At 48.6% G+C, this 23,220-nt stretch overlaps 1 protein-coding gene across 4 annotated transcripts; it reads right to left on the bottom strand.

Moving 5' to 3' along the window:
- Positions 1-652: 652 nt before the first annotated feature.
- LOC144673131 (rab11 family-interacting protein 4-like) lies at positions 653-22,546 on the bottom strand. Of its 4 annotated transcripts, XR_013574266.1 has the most exons (14): positions 22,337-22,546; positions 19,949-20,131; positions 19,598-19,732; positions 17,511-17,546; positions 13,876-13,975; positions 12,395-12,498; positions 11,910-12,050; positions 11,059-11,140; positions 10,302-10,439; positions 6,520-6,678; positions 5,636-5,779; positions 3,763-3,910; positions 2,811-3,124; positions 661-886 (listed from the first exon to the last, which is right to left on the bottom strand). XR_013574266.1 is itself a non-coding variant. In XM_078535115.1 (13 exons), the coding sequence occupies exons 1-12, from the start codon at positions 22,480-22,482 to the stop codon at positions 3,794-3,796; spliced, it is 1,485 nt and encodes a 494-aa protein (XP_078391241.1). In that variant the 5' UTR covers positions 22,483-22,546; the 3' UTR covers positions 653-886; positions 3,763-3,793. The 4 variants fall into 4 exon arrangements, 2 of the variants coding, with proteins under 2 accessions (XP_078391241.1, XP_078391242.1); XM_078535115.1 differs by lacking the exon at positions 2,811-3,124 and having other exon boundaries at positions 653-886; XR_013574265.1 differs by lacking the exon at positions 2,811-3,124 and having other exon boundaries at positions 3,727-3,910.
- Between the last annotated feature and the right edge of the window lie 674 nt (positions 22,547-23,220).

Genomic DNA, 23,220 nt, shown 5'->3' with positions numbered 1-23,220 from the left:
GTATGTCAGGGTGTTACGGTGAGGAGTGCAGGGTATATCAGGGTGTTACGGTGAGGGGTGCGGGGTATGTCAGGGTGTTACGGTGCGGGGTATGTCAGGGTGTTACAGTGAGGGGTGCGGGGTATGTCAGGGTGTTACGGTGAGGGGTGCAGGGTATATCAGGGTGTTACGGTGAGGGGTGCGGGGTATATCAGGGTGTTACAGTGAGGGGTGCGGGGTATGTCAGGGTGTTACAGTGAGGGGTGCGGGGTATGTCAGGGTGTTACGGTGAGGGGTGTGGGGTAAATGTGGTTTTTGGGGTGATTTTTTTGCTGATCGTGCACTCTGTGTGAACTTGGAGCTTTGAACGTGTCTGGTCAGTAGTGTTTCATTGTTTTTAGTCCTTTGCGCAGTTTTTAATTTCTTCAGTAGACCATCTCTTGGTTTTAGCAACTTCTGGTGGGAAGGACAGGTATCTGTCCCTGAAAAGTCTTTTTCTCCTCAGTGCCCTGGAGGATGAGTGGGAGTTGCAGAGGTGTGTCTGGACTCTAGCCTGGGACACAGAGCAGTTACTGCCTTGTTTCACTGAGCCATTGCTGTGTGAATTGTGAGAGCACAGTAAAGAGGAATAAGTTCAGACACACAGACAGTAAAACTCCACTATTCAGTGTGAGATTCTTTGAACATGCCAGGAGGAAAGGATTTATTTACAGATTGGGGTCATAAACTACAGCAGGTAACAGACAGTGTGCCAATAAAACCCCATAACAATCAGGTTGTGACACAGGAATAGTGGATAAAACACGGTACAAGATACAGAAATCAGAGCTTGCTGATGTAGCTTTATACAATTTGATTCTTTAACCTGTTGTAGAAATGAGAAATCTCATTCTTCGTATATCACGATCTGTGTGAAGAACATGTCTAATTTTAGTCACAGAATGGTGAGGATATCAACACAGCAGCAGTTTATCGACGAGTTAGTATGCTGCAAGAGTATATGTTCAAACTCCCCACTCCTGCGATCAATGTATCAAACCCCAATCTAATGCCACTGACAAAAGTGTGTCCCAACTATAAAAATTGCTGCAGCTTTTGACAATGAATATGTGGCACGTGAATAGAAATCTCAAAACTATTATATACACAATTTACACCATGTGAAAGCTCTCTACATTGATTGCAGTGGGAGAGTGAGTGGATTTGGAAGCATTAATGGGGCCAGGTCCCTGTGCATTGGGATAGACCTGGCTGGACAGACACTAACTAACTAACTCGCTCGCTCACACTCCACTCACACACACACTCAACTCACACACACTCTCACAAACATCCACACGCACACACTGACTCATGCACATAACTGAAACTGTCGCAAAGCCAGGAGCAATTCACATTATTTTTAAGTAAATGGCTCTGAGATTCTCCTTCCCCTTAAAATCTAGAAAGCATTAATAAAATTAAAAGTGCAACATTGCTTTACTGTTGAATATTCCAGACTGAAGGATGGTAAAACCTGGATATTAAATCACAAAAATATCACATTCTGTATCTTATAGTAATATCACATTCCAATCATATTCCTCTTTCTCCATTCCAATCACATCCCTCTCTCCATTCCAATCACATCCCTCTCTCCATTCCAATCACATCCCTCTCTCCATTCCAATCACATCCCTCTCTCCATTCCAATCACATCCCCCTCTCCATTCCAATCACATCCCTCTCTCCATTCCAATCAATCACATCCCTCTCTCCATTCCAATCAATCACATCCCTCTCTCCATTCCAATCAATCACATCCCTCTCTCCATTCCAATCAATCACATCCCTCTCTCCATTCCAATCAATCACATCCCTCTCTCCATTCCAATCAATCACATCCCTCTCTCCATTCCAATCAATCACATCCCTCTCTCCATTCCAATCAATCACATCCCTCTCTCCATTCCAATCAATCACATCCCTCTCTCCATTCCAATCAATCACATCCCTCTCTCCATTCCAATCAATCACATCCCTCTCTCCATTCCAATCACATCCCTCTCTCCATTCCAATCACATCCCTCTCTCCATTCCAATTACATCCCTCTCTCCATTCCAATCAATCACATCCCTCTCTCCATTCCAATCAATCACATCCCTCTCTCCATTCCAATCAATCACATCCCTCTCTCCATTCCAATCACATCCCTCTCTCCATTCCAATCACATCCCTCTCTCCATTCCAATCACATCCCTCTCTCCATTCCAATCACATCCCTCTCTCCATTCCAATTACATCCCTCTCTCCATTCCAATCAATCACATCCCTCTCTCCATTCCAATCAATCACATCCCTCTCTCCATTCCAATCAATCACATCCCTCTCTCCATTCCAATCAATCACATCCCTCTCTCCATTCCAATCAATCACATCCCTCTCTCCATTCCAATCACATCCCTCTCTCCATTCCAATCACATCCCTCTCTCCATTCCAATCAATCACATCCCTCTCTCCATTCCAATCACATCCCTCTCTCCATTCCAATCACATCCCTCTCTCCATTCCAATCAATCACATCCCTCTCTCCATTCCAATCAATCACATCCCTCTCTCCATTCCAATCAATCACATCCCTCTCTCCATTCCAATCAATCACATCCCCCTCTCTCCATTTCAATCGTTTCCCTCTCCCTCTGCACATTCTAGTAAGATCGCTCCTTGCCCATTCTGATAAAACTGCACCCCCCCTCCCCCACACAGCTGCTTGCAGTTTTTTGATGTTCTATGGAGGGGTTAGTTGGTGTTTGGGAGTCTCCAAGATTTATACTAAATGACTGTGGTTACCTGAAACTCGACTGGGAATCTTTCAATGAAATGGCCCAAGATCACCTGGAGCTGTCTGGGACCTCCCATGGACAATGTCCTGAATGGGGACTGTCTGCAACCTGTTGAGGACAGTCTGGGATGGCAGCGAGACCTGTTGGTAGTCTTGGTCGAGACTAGGGTCTTTCAATGACTGTTGCTGTCTATAATTACTTCACTCTTTCAGAGAGTGTCTATGGTCTATCTTGAGGAGTGCAGAAACCTAGCACTGGAATCAGCAGCTTGTGTCTGAGGTGTTCCCCCACTGACCAGTCTTCATTCAGGCTTTGCACCAGCTGTCAGATAGAAAACAGAGTAACTTCACCAATGCAGATCACAAAACTCTGAAAACTGTCAAACAGGTTCATTAAAAAAAAATCTTTCCTTCCTGAGACTTAAATTTCATACAGAACAAAAATGTTTTTAAAGTTTTTAAATTGTTTTCCTAAAAACTTTGGCCCCAGTCTTTGCTTCTGTTTGACTAAAACCTCCTCATTTATTCCACATGAGCAACAGTCAGACTCCAGCACATCCCACACTGCCCCACTCACTCAGATTGTTGAACTTATGAACTCTTTGTTTGAAATTTTATTGAGAGAAACACTCGTTCCATCAGTAACCGTCCGTATTAGGGGAATGGGGACCTGAACTGCTGCTGATTCCTCCTCTTGCTGCAGTGTACTTGCTGCTTCCAGTGTTTCATGGGAATCAAGGGTCTGGTACAGATGGTCACATGTAAAAAATGTCAAGTCCCCTTCCGCTCAAACTCATTTTTTCACAGGATCAGAAGTGCAGAAATAAATCCCAAATCACAGCGGATATTAGTTTAAATTCACATGTAACCAGGTAATGAACATTAATATGTAGACAACGAGAGATTGTCCATCATCATTCTCACCAAACTACCAGGCGAGGCCCAATAATCCACACTCACTCTCTCCGTTCCAGAGTTTGTGTCCCTCACTTTATTTTTTGATTTCCAAGATGGAGGGGTTATGATCCAGGATGGCCAAGATGATCTTGTCCATATATTGTCTCAGTCGCAAGTTAATCTCCTCCTGTTCCTGGAGAGCTTCCATCAGCTGCAGAGAAAGCACTGGGTTAGAACGAGTATAAATCTCCCTGGATTCTGCTGGAATGGGGATATTGTACTTGAGCCCACTGTGGGATAGTGAGCAACAATGAGGATTGGGAAGTGAATCTTGGGATCTGCAGTGGCAGGGACAAAGCATTGGCCTGAGATTCCGATTATGAGTCTGTATGAAGCATTGATCCGGCCATATCTGGGGAACTGGTACCATTCTGATCCCTGTGGTACACAAAGAGTTAATGTGAGGGGTAGGATCAGAGCTGAGATTACTTAATAATTCCAGTGCTGAGAGAAATGAGAAATTTAACAAACAGGAGTAACCCCTAGAACCTGCTCTGCCATTCAGTGAAATCAGGGCTGATCTGCAGCCTAACTCCATATCTCTGCCTTTGCCCATATCCCTCAATACCTTTGCTTAACAAAAATCTACCAATCTCAGATTTAAAATGAATATTGATCCAGAATCAATTCCCATTTGTGGAAGAGAGTTCCAAACTTACCCCACTCTTTGTGTGGAGAGGTGTTTCCTAATTTTACTTCTGAAAGGTCTAGTTCTAATTTTTAGACTCTGCCCCCTAGCCCTGGTCTCCCCAACCAGCGGAAATAGTTTCTCTCTATCTACCCTATCCATTCCCATTAAAATGCTGAAAATTTCAATCAGTTCTCCCCTTAACCTTCTAGTTTGTGTAATCTCTCCTCGTGATTTAACCCTCGAAGTCCAGGTTTCATTCCGGTAAATCTACACTGTGCTCCCGCTAAGGCCAATATATCCTTGCTAAGATGCCCAGAACTGCAGATGTGGTCTAACCAGGTCTTTGTATTGCTGAAGTATGATTCAACCTCCTTGTATTCTAGTCTCCAGCTATAAAGGCCAGCATTCCATTAGTCTTTTTCATTATTTTCTGTTCCTGTTTATGACATTTTAATGATCTGTTTACCTGAACCTCTAATTTTTTTGAACCATCCCTGTTTGTAGTTTGTCACCATTTTGAAAGCATCCTGTTCTATACTTTTCAGGTCCAAAGTGGATGACCTCACATTTTTCAACATTGAAATTCATTTGTCCCAGTTTTTCCCATTCACTTAATCTATCAATATCGCTATAATTTTATGCTTCCATCTACACTGCAAAGCCACCTATCTTTGTGTCATCAGTAAATTTGGGATATGTGGCTTTTTATCCTATCATCTAAGCCATTAATAAATATGGTGAATGGTTGAGGCCCCAACATAGATCCTCATGAGCCACCACTAATCACATCCTGCCAATTCAAGGACCTGCCTGTTATCCCTACTCTCTGTCTCCTGTCATACAGCCAGTTTCCTAACCAGGTCAATAATCTGCTTTCAATTCCATGAGCTCCAACTCCAACTCTTATGAGGAACTTTATCAAATGCCTTCTGGAAGCCCACATAAATAACATCCATTAACATTCCCCTTTTGTCACCTCTTCAAAAAATTTAATCAGGTTCGTAAGGCATGACCTACCCTTTACAAATGCTCCAGTATGAGAGGGCTGGGCAATTGGGCACAGAGTGTAATGACCTCAGTGGCTGCTGATAACTCAGGGAGTAATGGATTTCATCTCCTTCCTGTATTAACAGTATTTAACCCCACAATTTATGGGATTAACCTGCGGGGCCTGGTTTAACCCTGTGGTGCCCAGTATTCATTCTGTCAGCAGGCTTTGGGTGGTGCTGTACGTGATCACCTTACCTGGTCACGTGTGGCTGTGTCGATTTCTGCTGCCAGGGATTGGGCCTTTGTTTGAGTTGCAAATAGATTTTTTGCTTCATATAAGCTGAGGCTGAGGATCTGCCCATTTAAATCATCGTTTTGTTCTTTTAACCTCAAATTCTCCTGTTAAAGAATGAGAGCTTGTTCAGACAGTGTGGAGAGTTTCCGACAATCACCACAGCAACAACGCACTGTGGGGTGTTACTGACAATAAATAGATGGTATCCCAGCCTCCAGAGTATCATTTCCATGAAAGCATTGGCTCCCAGTTTATTGCAGGTGCCCCTACTCCCTGTGCCAGCATGTTGATTGTACAGGAGCGAGGTCTGGGTCCCCCAGTGCTCTCTGGCAAACACTTTCTCCCAAGGATACTGCCCCATGAAATATCACACCTCTTCAAATCCCCCTGTGCAGAGCATAGAGCCACCAATCAGACATCAGCAGGTTGTGCAGAGAAGGATAGGGTTCAAATTGAGTAAAATGGACAGAGAAGCCAAAACTGATGCGAGAATCCAGAGCAGTAAGTTTTGTTTCAGTATAAACCCAAGAGTCTTTCCTTGACCTGTGAATTGTCCTAGCTTCCCCTGAATTGCACTTCCAAGCAGGAGCAGCAGATATTCAACTATAGGGGTGTCACAGGCATGCCCAACCCAGTTCTAACCGACAGTCACATACACATTTCCCAGTGAATGTCACGAGGTGGGAAATCTCTCCCGGCACTAACACACTCAGTTGTGTCCTGAGGAATCCTGTAGGATCTGGAGGGATCAGCTTGAGGTTGGGCAGGTCTAATGGTAAATCAGTCTCGTATCACCTGATGCAATGTTAACAGTGTGGAGCCAATCAGAAGGAGCTGGAGTTACCTGTCTCAGTCGCTTGGCTTCATATTCCAGTTCCATCTCCTTGCTACGGAAGCTCAGTTCGATCGCACTGCATGCTGGGCTTCGACTCCAGCCCGGTGTCTCTGACTCCAACTTAAATAACTGTAAATATTCCAGTTCTTTCCGAAGATCTTCAATTAACTGAAGGACAGACACAGTGAGAGCTGGCAATCTGCTCGATATGACAGTCACAGTGAAAAGAACTGTGGAAATACAGAGTCTCACTACTGCTGACCTCCTTCCAAAACTATTCCCTCAAAGGAACAGCAGCCTAAACACGGCTCCCGGCTCCTGGCTCCCAGCTCCCGGCTCCCAGCTCCCAGCTCCCAGCTCCCGGCTCCCGGCTCCCAGCTCCCAGCTCCCGGCTCCCGGCTCCCAGCTCGGCACTGCCTTGGGGAAACTCATTGATTCCTCACAGATTGTGTGACCAATGGCAATGTTGATCTAACTCAGTATAAACCTGGATTCTGGGGGTGGGGGGTTTGGGGGAATGTCTTGACACCCAGAGTTCACCATCAGCAACAATCATCCAACTCTACATATTCATCAATACCTTCAGGGTAGCAGTTACCAGACTATCAGAGCTCTGAGAATCCCAAAAGAGCCCTGGGAATTCCGGCAAAGCCCCTGATCAAGACAGGGCCTTGGGAATCCAACAGGGCCAGGATCCAGGGATTTTCAGCCAGTACAGGCTGAACATGCTTTGTAAAGCTGCCAGTGTAACTCATAGCAACACACATCAGAATCTGACAGGCACTTGGTATTTACAGCGTCAGCAGGTCAGCTGCTAGCCACAGGCTGTGGACACAGACAAATTGATCTGCAGCAAAATGTTTTCCTGTTTTATCAAAATGTGTTCTGCAAAATTGAAGTTTGTGTTAGTCTTGGGCACCTGGCTCAGGAAAAACCAAGGCCATAACGCTGTGTCAGGATCTCAGGAAAAACCAAGGAGAATCTCAGGAAAAACAAAGGCCATAACGCTGTGAGAGAATCTCAGGCAAACTCTGAAACATGGGCGTGTCTTTACCAACTCAAAACCTGTCACTGAAACATGGAACAAATCAGAATCAGAGACAGAGCTTCCATTTCCATATCGCAGTGAGGAACATAACCTCCCCTAGGATTGTTCCACAAGAAAAGCCAACAAGGTAAAAATACACTTTTTAAAAATTCATTCACAGAATGTGGGCTTCGCTGGCTGGGCCAGCATTTATCCCCCATCCCTAGTTGCCCTCGAGAAGGTGGTGGTGAGCTGCCTTCTTGAACCGCTGCAGTCCATGTTCTGTAGGTACACCCACAGTGCTGTTAGGGAGGGAGTTCCAGGATTTTGACCCAGTGACAGTGAAGGAACGGCGATATATTTCCAAGTCAGGATGGTGAGTGACTTGGAGGGGAACTTCCAGGTGGTGGTGTTCCCATGTGTCTGCTGCCCTTGTCCTTCTAGATGGTAGTGGTCATGGGTTTGGAAGGTGCTGTCTAAGGAGCCTTGGTGAGTTACTGCGTGCATCTTGTAGATGGTACACACACTGCTGCTACTGTGTGCTGATAGTGGAAGGATTGAATGTTTGTGGATGTGGTGCCAATCAAGTGGGCTGCTTTGTCCTGGACGGTGTCAAGCTTCTTGAGTGTTGTGGGAGCTGCACTCATCCAGGCAAGTGGAGAGTATTCCATCACACTCCTGACTTGTGCCTTGTAGATGGTGGACAGGCTTTGGGGAGTCAGGAGGTGAGTTACTCGCTGCAGGATTTCTCTGACCTCTGATCTGCTCTTGTAGCCACAGTATTTATATGGCTGGTCCAGTTCAGTTTCTAGTCAATGGTAACCCCCAGGATGTTGATAGTCGGGGATTCAGTGATGGTAGTGCCATTGAACATCAAGGGATGATGGTTGGATTCTCTCTTGTTGGAGATGGTCATTGCCTGGCACTTGTGTGGCGTGAATGTTACTTGCCACTTGTCAGCCCAAGCCTGGATATTGTCCAGGTCTTGCTGCATTTGGACATAGACTGCTTCAGTATCTGAGGAGTCGCAAATGGTGCTGAACATTGTGCAATCATCAGCAAACATCCCCACTTCTGACCTTATGATGGAAGGAAGGTCATTGATGAAACAGCTGGGATGATGAACCAAGATGGTTGGGCCGAGGACACTACCCTGAGGAACTCCTGCAGTGATGTCCTGGAGCTGAGATGACTGACCTCCAACAACCACAACCATCTTCCTTTGTGCTAGGTATGACTCTAACCAGCAGAGAGTTTTCCCCCTGATTCTCATTGACTCCAGTTTTGCTAGGGCTCCTTGATGCCACACTCGGTCAAATGCTGCCTTGATATCAAGGGCAGTCACTCTCACCTCACCTTGGGAGCTCAACTCTTTTGTCCATGTTTGAACCAAGGCTATAATGAGGTCAGGAGCTGAGTGGCCCTGGCAGAACCCAAACTGGGCATCAGTGAGCAGGTTATTGCTAAGCAAGAACCACTTGATAGCACTGTTAATGACCCTTTCCATTACTTTACTGATGATCAAGAGTAGACGGATGGGGCGGTAATTGGCTGGGTTGGATTTGTCCTGCTTTTTGTGGATAGGACACACCCGGGCAATTTTCCACATAGCCGGGTAGATGCCAGTTGTAGCTGTACTGGAACAGCTTGGCTAGGGGCTCGGCAAGTTCTGGAGCACAAATCTTCAGTACTATTGCCGCAATATTGTCAGGGCCCATAGCCTTTGCAGTATCCAGTGCCTACAGCCGTTTCTTGATATCACGTGGAGTGAATCGAATTGGCTGAAGACAGGCATCTGTGATGTTGGGGACCTCCGGATGAGGCAGAGATGGATCATCCACTCGGCACTTCTGGCTGAAGATTGTTGCGAATGCTTCAGCCTTATGTTTTGCACTGATGCACTGGGCTCCTCCATCATTGAGGATGGGGATATTTGTGGAGCCTCCTCCTCCAGTGAGTTGTTTAATTGTCCACCACCTTTCACAACTGGATGTGACAGGACTGCAGAGTTTTCCAAATGCTTTGGTGAGACCGCATCTGGAGTACTATGTGCAGTTCTGGTCTCCACATTTAAGAAAGGATAACAGAAACAGAAATACCTGGAAAAACTCAGCAGGTCTGGCAGCATCGGTGGAGGAGAGCACAGTCGACGTTTCGAGTCCTCATGACCCCTCAACAGAACAGGCTGGATATTTAAGAAAGGATATACTTGCATTGGAGGCAGTACAGTTCACTAGATTGGTCCCTCAGATAAGAGTGTTGTCCTATGATGAGAGACTGAGTAAATTGGGTCTATATTCCCTGGAGCTTAGAAGAATGAGAGGTGATGAAGGGGCTTGACAGGGTCGATATTGAGGAGTTTCCCCTGACTGGGGAATCAAGAATAAGGGTGCACAGTCAGGATAAGGGGCCAATCGTTTAGGACTGAGATGAGGCAAATTTCTTCACTCAATGGGTTGTGAACCTTGGAATTCTTTACCCCAGGGGGCTGTGGAATATTTAAGGCTGATATAGAGAGATTCTTGGTGTCTCAGGGGATCAAGGGATTTGGGGAGCTGGTGGGAAAATGGAGTTGAAGCCTTAGATCAGCCATGATCGGACTGAATGGCGGAGCAGGCTCGATGGGCCGAATGGTCTACTCCTGCTCCTATTTCTTGTGTATTAGGAGTCTCCACATCTGAGGCCACCCATTGCACTGCAGCGGCCCCACAGTGTCCCGGGTCTACCCCCTGCACTCTGTTCTGTCCTCTCTTCCGATACCCACCTCTTGCATAGCCTCCCGCTCTTTCTGAAACTCGTGTCTGTTCCACCTCATCTTGTCCATCATCTTCTTATAAAGGTCCATCTCATCCTTCAAACGCAGGCTGGTGTCCTCCAGTTTGTATGTGATTCGCTGGTGTTCCTGAAACATGGAAAAGTGGAATCCCAGTCAGTGTGCACGGAGCAGCGTGATTCTGTGGCTCAACTCAAACTGTCGGCCGTTCTGACAGAGCAGATTGAGAGAAGCAGGAGAGTTGGTAAGCGAGGGACCCAGGCTGGTGATTGGTCAAAGGATAGCCGGGGACATGAGGAGAATATTTTTACGCAGCGAGTTGCTGTGATCTGGAAGGCGCTGCCTGAAAGGGCGATGGAAACAGATTCAACAGGAACTTCCAAAAGGGGGAATTGGAGAAATATCTGAAAATCTGCAGAGCTCTAGCCAGTGGGTGGGGAGAGTGGGACAAATTAGAGAGCTCTCTCAGTCAGCCAGCACAGATCCGATGGGTGAATGGCATCCCCCTGTGCTATGTAATTCTACACAGATTGGGATATGTGAAGCTGTTCTTTATAATAACAAACAATAACCACAGATAAAGTTTTGTTCCCCACCCTAACATCATGAGCACAGCTAAAGACCCCCTCCCCCGACACTACACCCCAACCTGACCACCACATCCTCTCCTTTCCCCCACCTTCTCTCTCCCCACCACAGCCAATCCCCTCACCTCCCCCTCAGCCACTCCCAGCCCCCTCACTCTCACCTCATCCAGTTTCTCTGTCTGGCTCTTTAATTGACTCGCTGTGTTTTTCAGATCATTCGATTCTTCTTCCAACTGCTGGGCCCTGTGGAGAAAACATCCCATAATAACACTGCAGCTCAGAGCAACACAGAGAGCCTGCTCCTGGGCTGGGGTGGGGTGATGGGGGGGATGTGGGTCAGCACCTTCAGGGGAGGGGGAGAGAGTCAGCACCTTCAGGGGAGGGGGAGAGAGAGTCAGCACCTTCAGGGGAGGGGGGGAGAGAGTCGGCACCTTCAGGGGAGGGGGAGAGAGAGTCAGCACCTTCAGGGGAGGGGGAGAGAGAGTCAGCACCTTCAGGGGAGGGGGAGGGAGAGAGTCAGCACCTTCAGGGGAGGGAGAGAGTCAGCACCTTCAGGGGAGGGGGGGAGAGAGTCAGCACCTTCAGGGGAGGGGGAGAGAGAGTCAGCACCTTCAGGGGAGGGGAAGAGAGAGTCAGCACCTTCAGGGGAGGGAGAGAGTCAGCACCTTCAGGGGAGGGGGAGAGAGAGTCAGCACCTTCAGGGGAGGGGGAGAGAGAGTCAGCACCTTCAGGGGAGGGGAAGAGAGAGTCAGCACCTTCAGGGGAGGGGGGGAGAGAGTCAGCACCTTCAGGGGAGGGAGAGAGTCAGCACCTTCAGGGGAGGGGGAGAGAGAGTCAGCACCTTCAGGGGAGGTGGGGGTTGGGGTCGGTCATTGGGAAAAACAGGTCAACTGAGATGGGTTTTGTGGTGGGGGTTCCTGAGCTATGAGACTGAGGTTGGGTGAGTGGATTGTTTTAGTGATAGGAGGTTCCAGATTGAGTCGTGTCTCCCTGTATCTCACAATGACTGTACCTGACTGTCAGCATTTCAATCTCTGCATTCTTCTCCCTCTCCAGTTTATTGAGAATCTCCCGATGCCGCCTCATCTCTTCTTGGAAAACCTCTTCTGCTCTCGATTCCTGATCTTTCAGCTGCTCCTCCAGCGCATGAACCCTGTCAAAATACAATGTTACTGCTGGCGGAACCTGAGCCTTGGCCCCTGACAGTCCCACCCACATCACGAATCCAACATCAAACAGGAGCAAAAACAATTCCCCACAACTAGAGTGAAGATTTCAGCTAGCAGAACATCCCCAGGCTAGCACAGTGCGTGACATGTGCTTTACCAACTATCAGGTCCTGTGGCCTCTCCAACTTGCAACTCTTCCCCTGGCCCCTGCCCTTCTCATCACAGGAAACCCCCCACAGCCTCTGCCCCTTCCCCCAACTCATTCCGGCCAAAAGCCTAAGTACATCAGTAGTCTTGGGGTTTGGGAACAGGGGCAGAGATTGGTTACCTGTGCACTAGTTGTGTGTTTTCCTGCTTGAGTTTACTCTTCTGATCACCGTTCATCAGGCAGTCATTCTCCAACTCCGACACCTTCTTCTCCAGATAGCTCACCTAGTCAGGAAATTAAAGATATTTCAGCACCAACTAAAACACATCACTGTCCCCATCAAACACTCCCAGGACAGGTACAGCACGGGGTTAGATACAGAGTAAAGCTCCCTCTACACTGTCCCCATCAAACACTCCCAGGACAGGTACAGCACGGGGTTAGATACAGAGTAAAGCTCCCTCTACACTGTCCCCATCAAACACTCCCAGGACAGGTACAGCACGGGGTTAGATACAGAGTAAAGCTCCCTCTACACCGTCCCCAACAAACACTCCCAGGACAGGTACAGCACGGGGTTAGATACAGAGTAAAGCTCCCTCTACACCGTCCCCAACAAACACTCCTAGGACAGGTACAGCACGGGGTTAGATACAGAGTAAAGCTCCCTCTACACTGTCCCCATCAAACACTCCCAGGACAGGTACAGCACAGGGTTAGATACAGAGTAAAGCTCCCTCTACACTGTCCCCAACAAACACTCTCAGGACAGGTACAGCATGGGGTTAGATACAGAGTAAAGCTCCCTCTACACCGTCCCCAACAAACACTCCCAGGACAGGTACAGCACGGGGTTAGATACAGAGTAAAGCTCCCTCTACACCGTCCCCAACAAACACTCCCAGGACAGGTACAGCACGGGGTTAGATACAGAGTAAAGCTCCCTCTACACCGTCCCCATCAAACACTCCCAGGACAGGTACAGCACGGGGTTAGATACAGAGTAAAGCTCCCTCTACACCGTCCCCAACAAACACTCCCAGGGCAGGTACAGCACGGGGTTAGATACAGAGTAAAGCTCCCTCTACACCGTCCCCAACAAACACTCCCAGGGCAGGTACAGCACGGGGTTAGATACAGAGTAAAGCTCCCTCTACACTGTCCCCATCAAACACTCCCAGGACAGGTACAGCACGGGGTTAGATACAGAGTAAAGCTCCCTCTACACTGTCCCCATCAAACACTCCCAGGACAGGTACAGCACGGGGTTAGATACAGAGTAAAGCTCCCTCTACACTGTCCCCATCAAACACTCCCAGGGCAGGTACAGCACGGGGTTAGATACAGAGTAAAGCTCCCTCTACACTGTCCCCATCAAACACTCCCAGGACAGGTACAGCACGGGGTTAGATACAGAGTAAAGCTCCCTCTACACTGTCCCCATCAAACACTCCCAGGACAGGTACAGCACGGGGTTAGATACAGAGTAAAGCTCCCTCTACACTGTCCCCATCAAACACTCCCAGGACAGGTACAGCACGGGGTTAGATACAGAGTAAAGCTCCCTCTACACTGTCCCCATCAAACACTTCCAGGACAGATACAGCACGGGGTTAGACTGCTCCAGGATGGATTCTGTAGCCGTTCCCTGTGAGTCTCACCTTTTCAGAGATATCATTATCATTGGAATCGATACTGTCTCGGAACAGGTCCTCAGTGCTGCCGGTGCTGCTGCTGATGTTACTGTTGTGGAAAAGCTGCCTGATTGAAAAAAGACAGAATGCTTATTCCAACAGGATCTGACAACAGGAGAATAAACATATTCCCAACAATTCCACCTGCCAATGCACATCATTTTAGAGATGTGTGGGTGACAGTCTGCACTTATTCAAAAAGGGAGGGAAACAAAAAACAGGTAACTATAGGCCAGTTAGCTTAACATCTGTCATTGGGAAAACGTTAGAGTCTATTATAAAGGATGTAATAGCAGAGCATTTAGAAATACATAATCTAATCAAGCAGAGTCAGCATGGCTTCATGAAGGGCAAATCATGCCTGACAAATTTATTAGAATTCTTTGAGGAGGTAACAAGCAGGAAGATAAAGGGGAACCAGTAGGTGTAATATATTTGGATTTCCAAAAGGCTTTCGATAAGGTACCGCACATCAGGCTACTTAAAAAGATAAGAGACCATGGTGTTGGGGGTAGTATATTAGCATGGATAGAAGATTGGCTAACTAATAGAAAACAGAGTTGGGATAAGAGGGGCATTTTCAGGATAGCAACCTGTAACTAGTGGATTGCCACAGGGGTCAGTGCTGGGGCCACAATTATTTACAATATATATTAATGAATTGGATGAGGGAAGTGAATGTACTATCGCCAAGTTTGTGGATGACACAAAAATAGGTGGGAGGCAAGTAGTGAGGATGACACAAAGAGTCTACAGAGGGATATAGACAAGTGAGTGAGCAAAAACTTGGCAGATGGAATATAATGTGGGAAAGTGTGAGGTTATGCACTTTGGCAGGAAGAATAGAGGAGCTGAATATTATTTCAATGGAGAAAGACTGCAGAAAGCTGCAGCACAGAGGGATTTGGGGGTCCTCGTGCATGAATCCTAAAAAGCTAACATACAAGTTCAGCAGGTAATAGGGAAGGCAAATGGAATGTTGGCCTATATTTCAAAGGGAATGGAGTATAAAAATAAGGAAGTCTTGCTAAAACTATCCAAGGCACTAGTTAGACCACACCTAGAATACTGTGAACAGTTTTGGTCCCCTTACCTAAGGAAAGATATACTGCCATTGGAGACAGTCCAGAGAAGGTTCACTAGGTTGATCCTGGGCATGGAGAGATTTTCTTATGAGGAGAGGTTGAGTAGGTTGGGCCTGTACTCATTGGAGTTTAGAAGAATGAGAGGCGACCTTATTGAAACATATAAGATTCTTAGGGGGTTTGACAGGGTAGATGCTGAGAGGTTGTTTCCCCTTATTGGAGAGTCTAGGACCAGAGGGCATAATCTCAGAGTAAGGGGGCGCCCACTTAAAACAGAGATGAGGAGGAATTTCTTCTCTCAGAGGGTAGTGAATCTGTGGAATTCTTTACCGTAGAGGGCTGTAGAGGCTGGGTCGTTAAGTATATTCAAGGTTGAGATAGACAGATTTTTAATCAGTAAGGGAATCAAGGGTTATGGGGAAAAGGCAGGAAAGTGGAGTTGAGGATTATCAGATCATCCATGATCTCATTGAATGGAGCAGCAGATTTGATGGGCTGAATGGCCTACTTCTGCTCCTACGTCTTATGGTCTTCTGGTCACTAGTGTCATGCAAAGCAAAAGATCACACTATAGGAAGATCACACTATCGAAAGGTCACATTATAAAAAGGTCACACTATAGAAAGGTCACAGTATAGGAAGGTCACGCTATAGAAAGGTCACGCTATAGAAAGGTCACGCTATAGAAAGGTCACGCTATAGAAAGGTCACGCTATAGGGAGGTCAGACTATAGGAAGGCCACACTATAGAAAGGTCACACTATAGAAAGGTCACGCTCTAGAACATTCACACTATAGAACGGCCACGCTATAGAAAAGTCATGCTATAGGAAGGTCACACTATAGAAAGATCACAGTATAGGGAGGTCACACTATAGGCAGGTCACACTATGGGGAGGTCACAGATAGGAAGGTCACACTATGGAAAGGTCACACTATAGGAAGGTCATGCTGTAGAACATTCGCACTATAGAACGGTCACGCTATAGAAAAGTCACACTATAGGAAGGTCACACTATAGAAAGATCACATTATAGGGAGGTCACACTATAGGCAGGTCACACTATGGGGAGGTCACAGATAGGAAGGTCACACTATAGAAAGTCACACTATGAAAAGGTCACACTATAGGAAGGTCACACTATAGGAAGGTCACACTATAGGAAGGTCACACTATAGGAAGGTCACACTATAGGAAGGTCATGCTGCAGAACATTCGCACTATAGAACGGTCATTCTATAGAAAAGTCACGCTATAGGAATGTCACACTATAGAAAGATCATGGTATAGGAAGGTCACACTATAGAAAGGTCACACTATAGGAAGGTCACACTATAGGAAGGTCACACTATAGGAAGGTCACACTATAGGAAGGTGATGCTTTGGAAGGTCACGCTATAGAAAGATCACAGTATAGGAAGGTCACATTATAGAAAGGTCACGCTCTAGAAAATTCACACTATAGAATGGTCACGCTATAGGAAGGTCATGCTATAGGAAGGTCACGCTATAGGAAGGTCACACTATAAGAAGATCACAGATAGGAAGGTCACAGATAGGACGATCACACTATTGAAAGGGCACACTATAGGAAGGTCATGCTATAGAAAGGTCGCACGGGGAAGGTCAGACTACAGGGAGGTCACATAATAGAAAGGTCATGCTATAAGAAGGTCTTGCTATAAGAAGGTCACACTATAGAAAGTTCATGCTAGGGAAAGATCATACTATAGGAAGGTCACACTAGAGGGAGGTCACACTATAGGGAGGACACATTATAGGAAGGTCACACTATAGGAAAGTCATATAATGGAAGGGTCACATTATAGGGAGATCAGACTATAGGAAGGCCACACTATGGAAAGATCACACTCTAGAACATTCACGCTATATAGAAAAGGTCACGCTATAGAAATGTCACACTCTAGGAAGGTCACACTATAGAAGTGTTACAATATAGAAAGGTCACACTATAGGGGGGTCAGGCTATAGGAAGGCCACACTATAGAAAGGTCACATTATAGGGAGGTCAAACTATAGGGAGGTCACACTATGGAAAGGTCACACTATGGAAAGGTCACACTATGGAAAGGTCACACTATGGAAAGGTCACACTATGGGGAGGTCACACTATAGGAAGGTCACACTATGGAAAGGCCGCGCTGTAGAAAGTTCACACTATAAAACGTTCACACTATAGGAAGATCACACTGTAGGAAGGTCACACTATAGGAAGGTCATGTTATAGAAAGGTCACACTATAGAAAGGTCACACTATAGAAAGGTCACACTATAGAAAGGTCACCCTATAGAAAGGTCACAGGTAGGAAGGTTACACGAGGAAGGTCAGACAATGGAAATTTTGAGGAAATTCAGGTTTGTGGTCCTGCACAAATGGACAATTCTGGTAAAGTTATCTCAGGAGGTTCAGCAGCCACTTCCTTTTCGACACTGAATTCAGCCCCTGACCCTTGATCACTGACCTTTCACTGACAGATCTAGTTAGAAATCCTCACCTCCCGAAAGCTGTCGATGAGATCTTCCTGTTAGGGCTGGAAAAGAAGAGTAACAGGAGGGAGATCAATGCCTGTTAGTGACGCACACACAGTGAAACTCAGTAATTCTCTCCCCGCTTCCTCCATTCACCAATCCCTCAGCCTCTGGTCAGAGGCCCTGACCCCAATCAGAGGTCCTGACCCCGGTCAGGGAGTCCAGCCACATTAGCTTCAGGCTGTCCGGGGTCAGAGATCACAGGGGTGAAAGGTTATCGGGGGGTAGGCAGGAATGTGGGGTTGAGGTTACATTCAGATCTTATTGAATGGAGGAACAGGCTCGAGGGGCCGAGTGGCCTACTGCTCCTTGTTGGTATGTCACCATGGGGGGTCACCACGGGGGTCACCATGGTTAGGAACAATTTATAACTTTAAGTTTAATTTCTATTTGTATTTTTGTGTTAAGAAAGGTGAACACGGTTCCAGTTTCATTTGGAGGTTTTTGTGAGTTGAATGCTAGAAGGTCGGGGGCCCTGTTTATATATGTGCCTTTTTAATGAGGCTTTACAATCCCTAAAGTGAAGAGATGGGTCACCAAGGGGTTAGTAGTTTAGTGAAGTTAGAGAAAAAAAACCAAATGATTAAAAAACGGTGCCCTTGCCTAGTGACAGGGGTCCAGGGACAGACAGGAAAAGACAGAAGGACGGTCAGTTATTCTGGGTCCACCAGAGGGTGAAGGTTCCAAGCACTGGAGAAAGCCCTGGAGCCTTGCTGGGGGACTGAGTTTAGGGGACTCGTGTTCACTCTGAAGTTGAAGTAATAGTGAGTTTAGATTGTGGTTTTTGGGTGTCTCAGAGAGAGATATCAGCTGAAGAAAAGCATCTGGAGAATGCTCACAAATCTGCCAAGAGAAAGCCATTTGTTTTTTGCCTTGGTAATATAGTTCATTTTTCTTATTTAATAAAGATTTTATTGTTTGTGTTAACAGTATTGTGGCAGACTCTTGTGAATGTGTTCAGTAACTGGCCTCCACGGTTTCTAAAAGAGAGTTAGGGTCTATCTAGCCAAGTTTCACTCTGGGATTGGACTCAGCTGGGATTGGAACACCATGGGGTCAGTGCATGGTCACCAGCTCTGGGATTGGAACACCATGGGGTCAGTGCATGGTCACCAGCTCTGGGATTGGAACACCACGGGGTCAGTATATGGTCACCAGCTCTGGGATTGGAACACCGTGGGGTCAGTGCATGGTCACCAGCCCTGGGATTGGAACACCATGGGGTCAGTGCATGGTCACCAGCCCTGGGATTGGAACACCACGGGGTCAGTGCATGGTCACCAGCTCTGGGATTGGAACACCATGGGGTCAGTGCATGGTCACCAGCCCTGGGATTGGAACACCATGGGGTCAGTGCATGGTCACCAGCTCTGGGATTGGAACACCATGGGGTCAGTGCATGGTCACGAGCCCTGGGATTGGAACACCACGGGGTCAGTATATGGTCACCAGCTCTGGGATTGGAACACCGTGGGGTCAGTATATGGTCACCAGCTCTGGGATTGGAACACCACGGGGTCAGTATATGGTCACCAGCCCTGGGATTGGAACACCATGGGGTCAGTGCATGGTCACCAGCTCTGGGATTGGAACACCATGGGGTCAGTGCATGGTCACGAGCCCTGGGATTGGAACACCACGGGGTCAGTATATGGTCACCAGCTCTGGGATTGGAACACCACGGGGTCAGTATATGGTCACCAGCCCTGGGATTGGAACACCACGGGGTCAGTATATGGTCACCAGCCCTGGGATTGGAACACCACGGGGTCAGTATATGGTCACCAGCCCTGGGATTGGAACACCATGGGGTCAGTGCATGGTCACCAGCTCTGGGATTGGAACACCACGGGGTCAGTATATGGTCACCAGCCCTGGGATTGGAACACCATGGGGTCAATGCATGGTCACCAGCCCTGGGATTGGAACACCATGGGGTCAGTATATGGTCACCAGCCCTGGGATTGTAACCACGGGGTCAGTACATGGTCACCAGCTCTGGGATTGGAACACCACGGGGTCAGTATATGCTCACCAGCCCTGCTGAACTTGCCTGTTTGCTTTCAGCTTTTTAAGGCGAGCCTCCAGGTCATTGAGAAGATTAATTTTCTTGCAGCATTGGGAACAGTACACATCCAGGAACTCACTGCCAAACACGCTTCTCATCTTCCTCGGGGTCTGACCAGCACTGAGGCAACAAAATCAACCAATTAACAATCCATTAACAATCCGTGATCATAGACGCATGATCCACTCCTCCTGGATAGCTGACATCACACTCCACCTTTACTCTCCAAACCCCTCCCCCTTCATTTACATCCTAATCCCCGCCTACTGTCTCCCCCCATCCCCCTCCACCCCCCACCCCATGTGTCGCTGAGGTTTGGAGAGTCCAGTAACTGACCTGGAGGAGACGGATGATCCCAGGTCCGAGAAACCATTGGTTCTGCTTTCATCATCAGGAAAGGGGCTGCTGGGAATGAAATCAGCCTCATCCGCTTCTCCATAATCCTCATACTGCTCCTCGATGCTGAGAAGAGAGCTGGTGGAGGGCTCTGAGACTGCTGACAGACAGGGAGATCCGGCTCTGAAAGGGAAGGAGATGGGGTCAGTGTCCATATCCCGGTCAGCCTGAAGGGTGAGAAAGGGTCAGGAATTAGCAGCAGGAAAAACTGATCAGGTGGAAGTGATGCACTCAATCTCAGCTCATCACCGAGAGCGGAACAATCAATTCTCAGCACAAAACAGTGACCAGCAGCGGGAACCCTGGCTGATTTACCCCCTCCATCAGCTTCCTCTGCTCTGCGATGTTAGTGGGTCAGTGATTCCCGGAATCAGGGTGCAGGTCAGTGATTCCCGGGATAAGGGTGAGGGTCAGTGATTCCCGGAATCAGGGTGCAGGTCAGTGATTCCCGGGATAAGGGTGAGGGTCAGTGATTCCCGGAATCAGGGTGCAGGTCAGTGATTCCCGGGATCAGGGTGAGGGTCAGTGATTCCCGGAATCAGGGTGCAGGTCAGTGATTCCCGGGATAAGGGTGAGGGTCAGTGATTCCCGGAATCAGGGTGCAGGTCAGTGATTCCCGGGATCAGGGTGAGGGTCAGTGATTCCCGGAATCAGGGTGCAGGTCAGTGATTCCCGGGATAAGGGTGAGGGTCAGTGATTCCCGGGATAAGGGTGAGGGTCAGTGATTCCCCGGATCAGGGTGAGGGTCAATGATTCCCGGGATCAGGGTGCAGGTCAGTGATTCCCGGGTGGTCAGGGTGAGGATCAGTGATTCCCAGGATCAGGGTGAGGGTCAGTGATTCCCAGGATCAGGGTGAGGGTCAGTGATTCCCGGGATCAGGGTGAGGGTCAGTGATTCCCGGGGCATCAGGGTGAGAGTCAGTGATTCCCAGGGGGTCAGTGATTCCCGGGATCAGGGTGAGGGTCAGTGATTCCCGGGATCAGGGTGAGGGTCAGTGATTCCCGGGGGATCAGGGTGAGGGTCAGTGATTCCCGGGTGGTCAGGGTGATGGTCAGTGATTCCCGGGGGATCAGGGTGAGGGTCAGTGATTCCCGGGTGGTCAGGGTGAGGGTCAATGATTCCCGGGATCAGGGTGAGAGTCAGTGATTCCTGAGGGGTCAGTGTGAGGGTCAGTGATTCCCGGGATCAGGGTGAGGGTCAGTGATTCCCGGGATCAGGGTGAGGGTCAGTGATTCCCGGGATCAGGGTGAGGGTCAGTGATTCCCGGGGCATCAGGGTGATGGTCAGTGATTCCCGGGGGATCAGGGTGAGGGTCAGTGATTCCCGGGGCATCAGGGTGAGGGTCAGTGATTCCCGGGGCATCAGGGTGAGGGTCAGTGATTCCCGGGGGATCAGGGTGAGGGTCAGTGATTCCCGGGTGGTCAGGGTGAGAGTCAGTGATTCCCGGGGGATCAGGGTGAGGGTCAGTGATTCCCGGGATCAGGGTGAGGGTTAGTGATTCCCGGGTGGTCAGGGTGAGGGTCAGTGATTCCCGGGATCAGGGTGAGGGTCAGTGATTCCCGGGATCAGGGTGAGGGTCAGTGATTCCCGGGATCAGGGTGAGGGTCAGTGATTCCCGGGATCAGGGTGAGGGTCAGTGATTCCCGGGATCAGGGTGAGGGTCAGTGATTCCCGGGATCAGGGTGAGGGTCAGTGATTCCCGGGATCAGGGTGAGGGTCAGTGATTCCCGGGATCAGGGTGAGGGTCAGTGATTCCCGGGATCAGGGTGAGGGTCAGTGATTCCCGGGATCAGGGTGAGGGTCAGTGATTCCTGAGGGGTCAGGGTGAGGGTCAGTGATTCCCGGGGCATCAGGGTGAGGGTCAGTGATTCCCGGGATCAGGGTGAGGGTCAGTGATTCCCGGGATCAGGGTGAGAGTCAGTGATTCCCGGGATCAGGGTGAGGGTCAGTGATTCCCGGGGGGTCAAGGTGAGGGTCAGTGATTCCCGGGATCAGGGTGAGGGTCAGTGATTCCCGGGATCAGGGTGAGGGTTAGTGATTCCCGGGGAGTCAGGGTGAGGGTCAGTGATTCCCGGGATCAGGGTGAGAGTTATTGATTCCCGGGGGGTCAGTGATTCCCGGGATCAGGGTGAGGGTCAGTGATTCCCGGGATCAGGGTGAGGGTCAGTGATTCCCGGGATCAGGGTGAGGGTCAGTGATTCCCGGGATCAGGGTGAGGGTCAGTGATTCCCGGGGCATCAGGGTGAGGGTCAGTGATTCCCGGGATCAGGGTGAGGGTCAGTGATTCCCGGGGGATCAGGGCGAGGGTCACGTTGTGGGTCACTTACTGTTCTGTGCCCGGCAGGAACAAAGTGACCATCTGACTGCCCTTTTCGTCCTCTGTGCCTGGCTCTGATGCCTCTGAGTTCTGGGAACTCTCGATGGCGCTGTCCATGTCCGACTCTTGAGGAATCGCCTGCTGGGCAAGTGTCATGTTGTGGTCATCAGCGTAGAGATCCCCCTCACAGTCCAGGAACCTGCTGTCTGTCAGCGCTGCAGCCTGTCGCAAAATGCAGTCAGTTGGCAAAAGGCTAAGGGTCACACAGGAAAGGTCAGGGTCACACGGGAAAGGTCAGGGTCACACGGGAAAGGCTAAGGGTCACACAGGAAAGGTCAGGGTCACACAGGAAAGGTCAGGGTCACACGGGAAAGGTCAGGGTCACACGGGAAAGGTCAGGGTCACACGGGAAAGGTCAGGGTCACACGGGAAAGGTCAGGGTCACACGGGAAAGGTCAGGGTCACACGGGAAAGGTCAGGGTCACACGGGAAAGGTCAGGGTCACATGGAAAAGGTCAGCAATTGTCAGGTAAGTAACATTTCCTGTAAATAGATGCGATTGAATGGTTTTCAAACTGTTCTTGTCTGATTATAGTGAGAAAATACTGACAGACCAGCACAGACCCAAGATCAAAGCACTCGCCATCCAACAAGTACAGGCTCAAAGAAACAAGAGAATTTTATAAAGCATAGCCAGTGGTTTGGAAATCTGAAGCAGGATGAGGCTGTTGTCTAACTCACTCACTAAATCAAAATAGAAGAGTCTGTTTGGATGATTTGATCACTTGGCAGTTTTGGGTGAAGAGAAGGGGACGAGGACACCAATAACACTGACAGGTGAGAGGGGGTCGCTGGGGGTGGGGGTCACAACAAACTCACTTTATTCCAGACCGA

The sequence above is a fragment of the Cetorhinus maximus genome, unplaced genomic scaffold, assembly GCF_964194155.1.
Source record: "Cetorhinus maximus unplaced genomic scaffold, sCetMax3.hap1.1 HAP1_SCAFFOLD_298, whole genome shotgun sequence".
NCBI classification, from domain to species: domain Eukaryota; kingdom Metazoa; phylum Chordata; class Chondrichthyes; order Lamniformes; family Cetorhinidae; genus Cetorhinus; species Cetorhinus maximus.
Note: the sequence above shows the minus strand (reverse complement) of the source record. Positions and strands in the feature narration are given on the sequence as shown.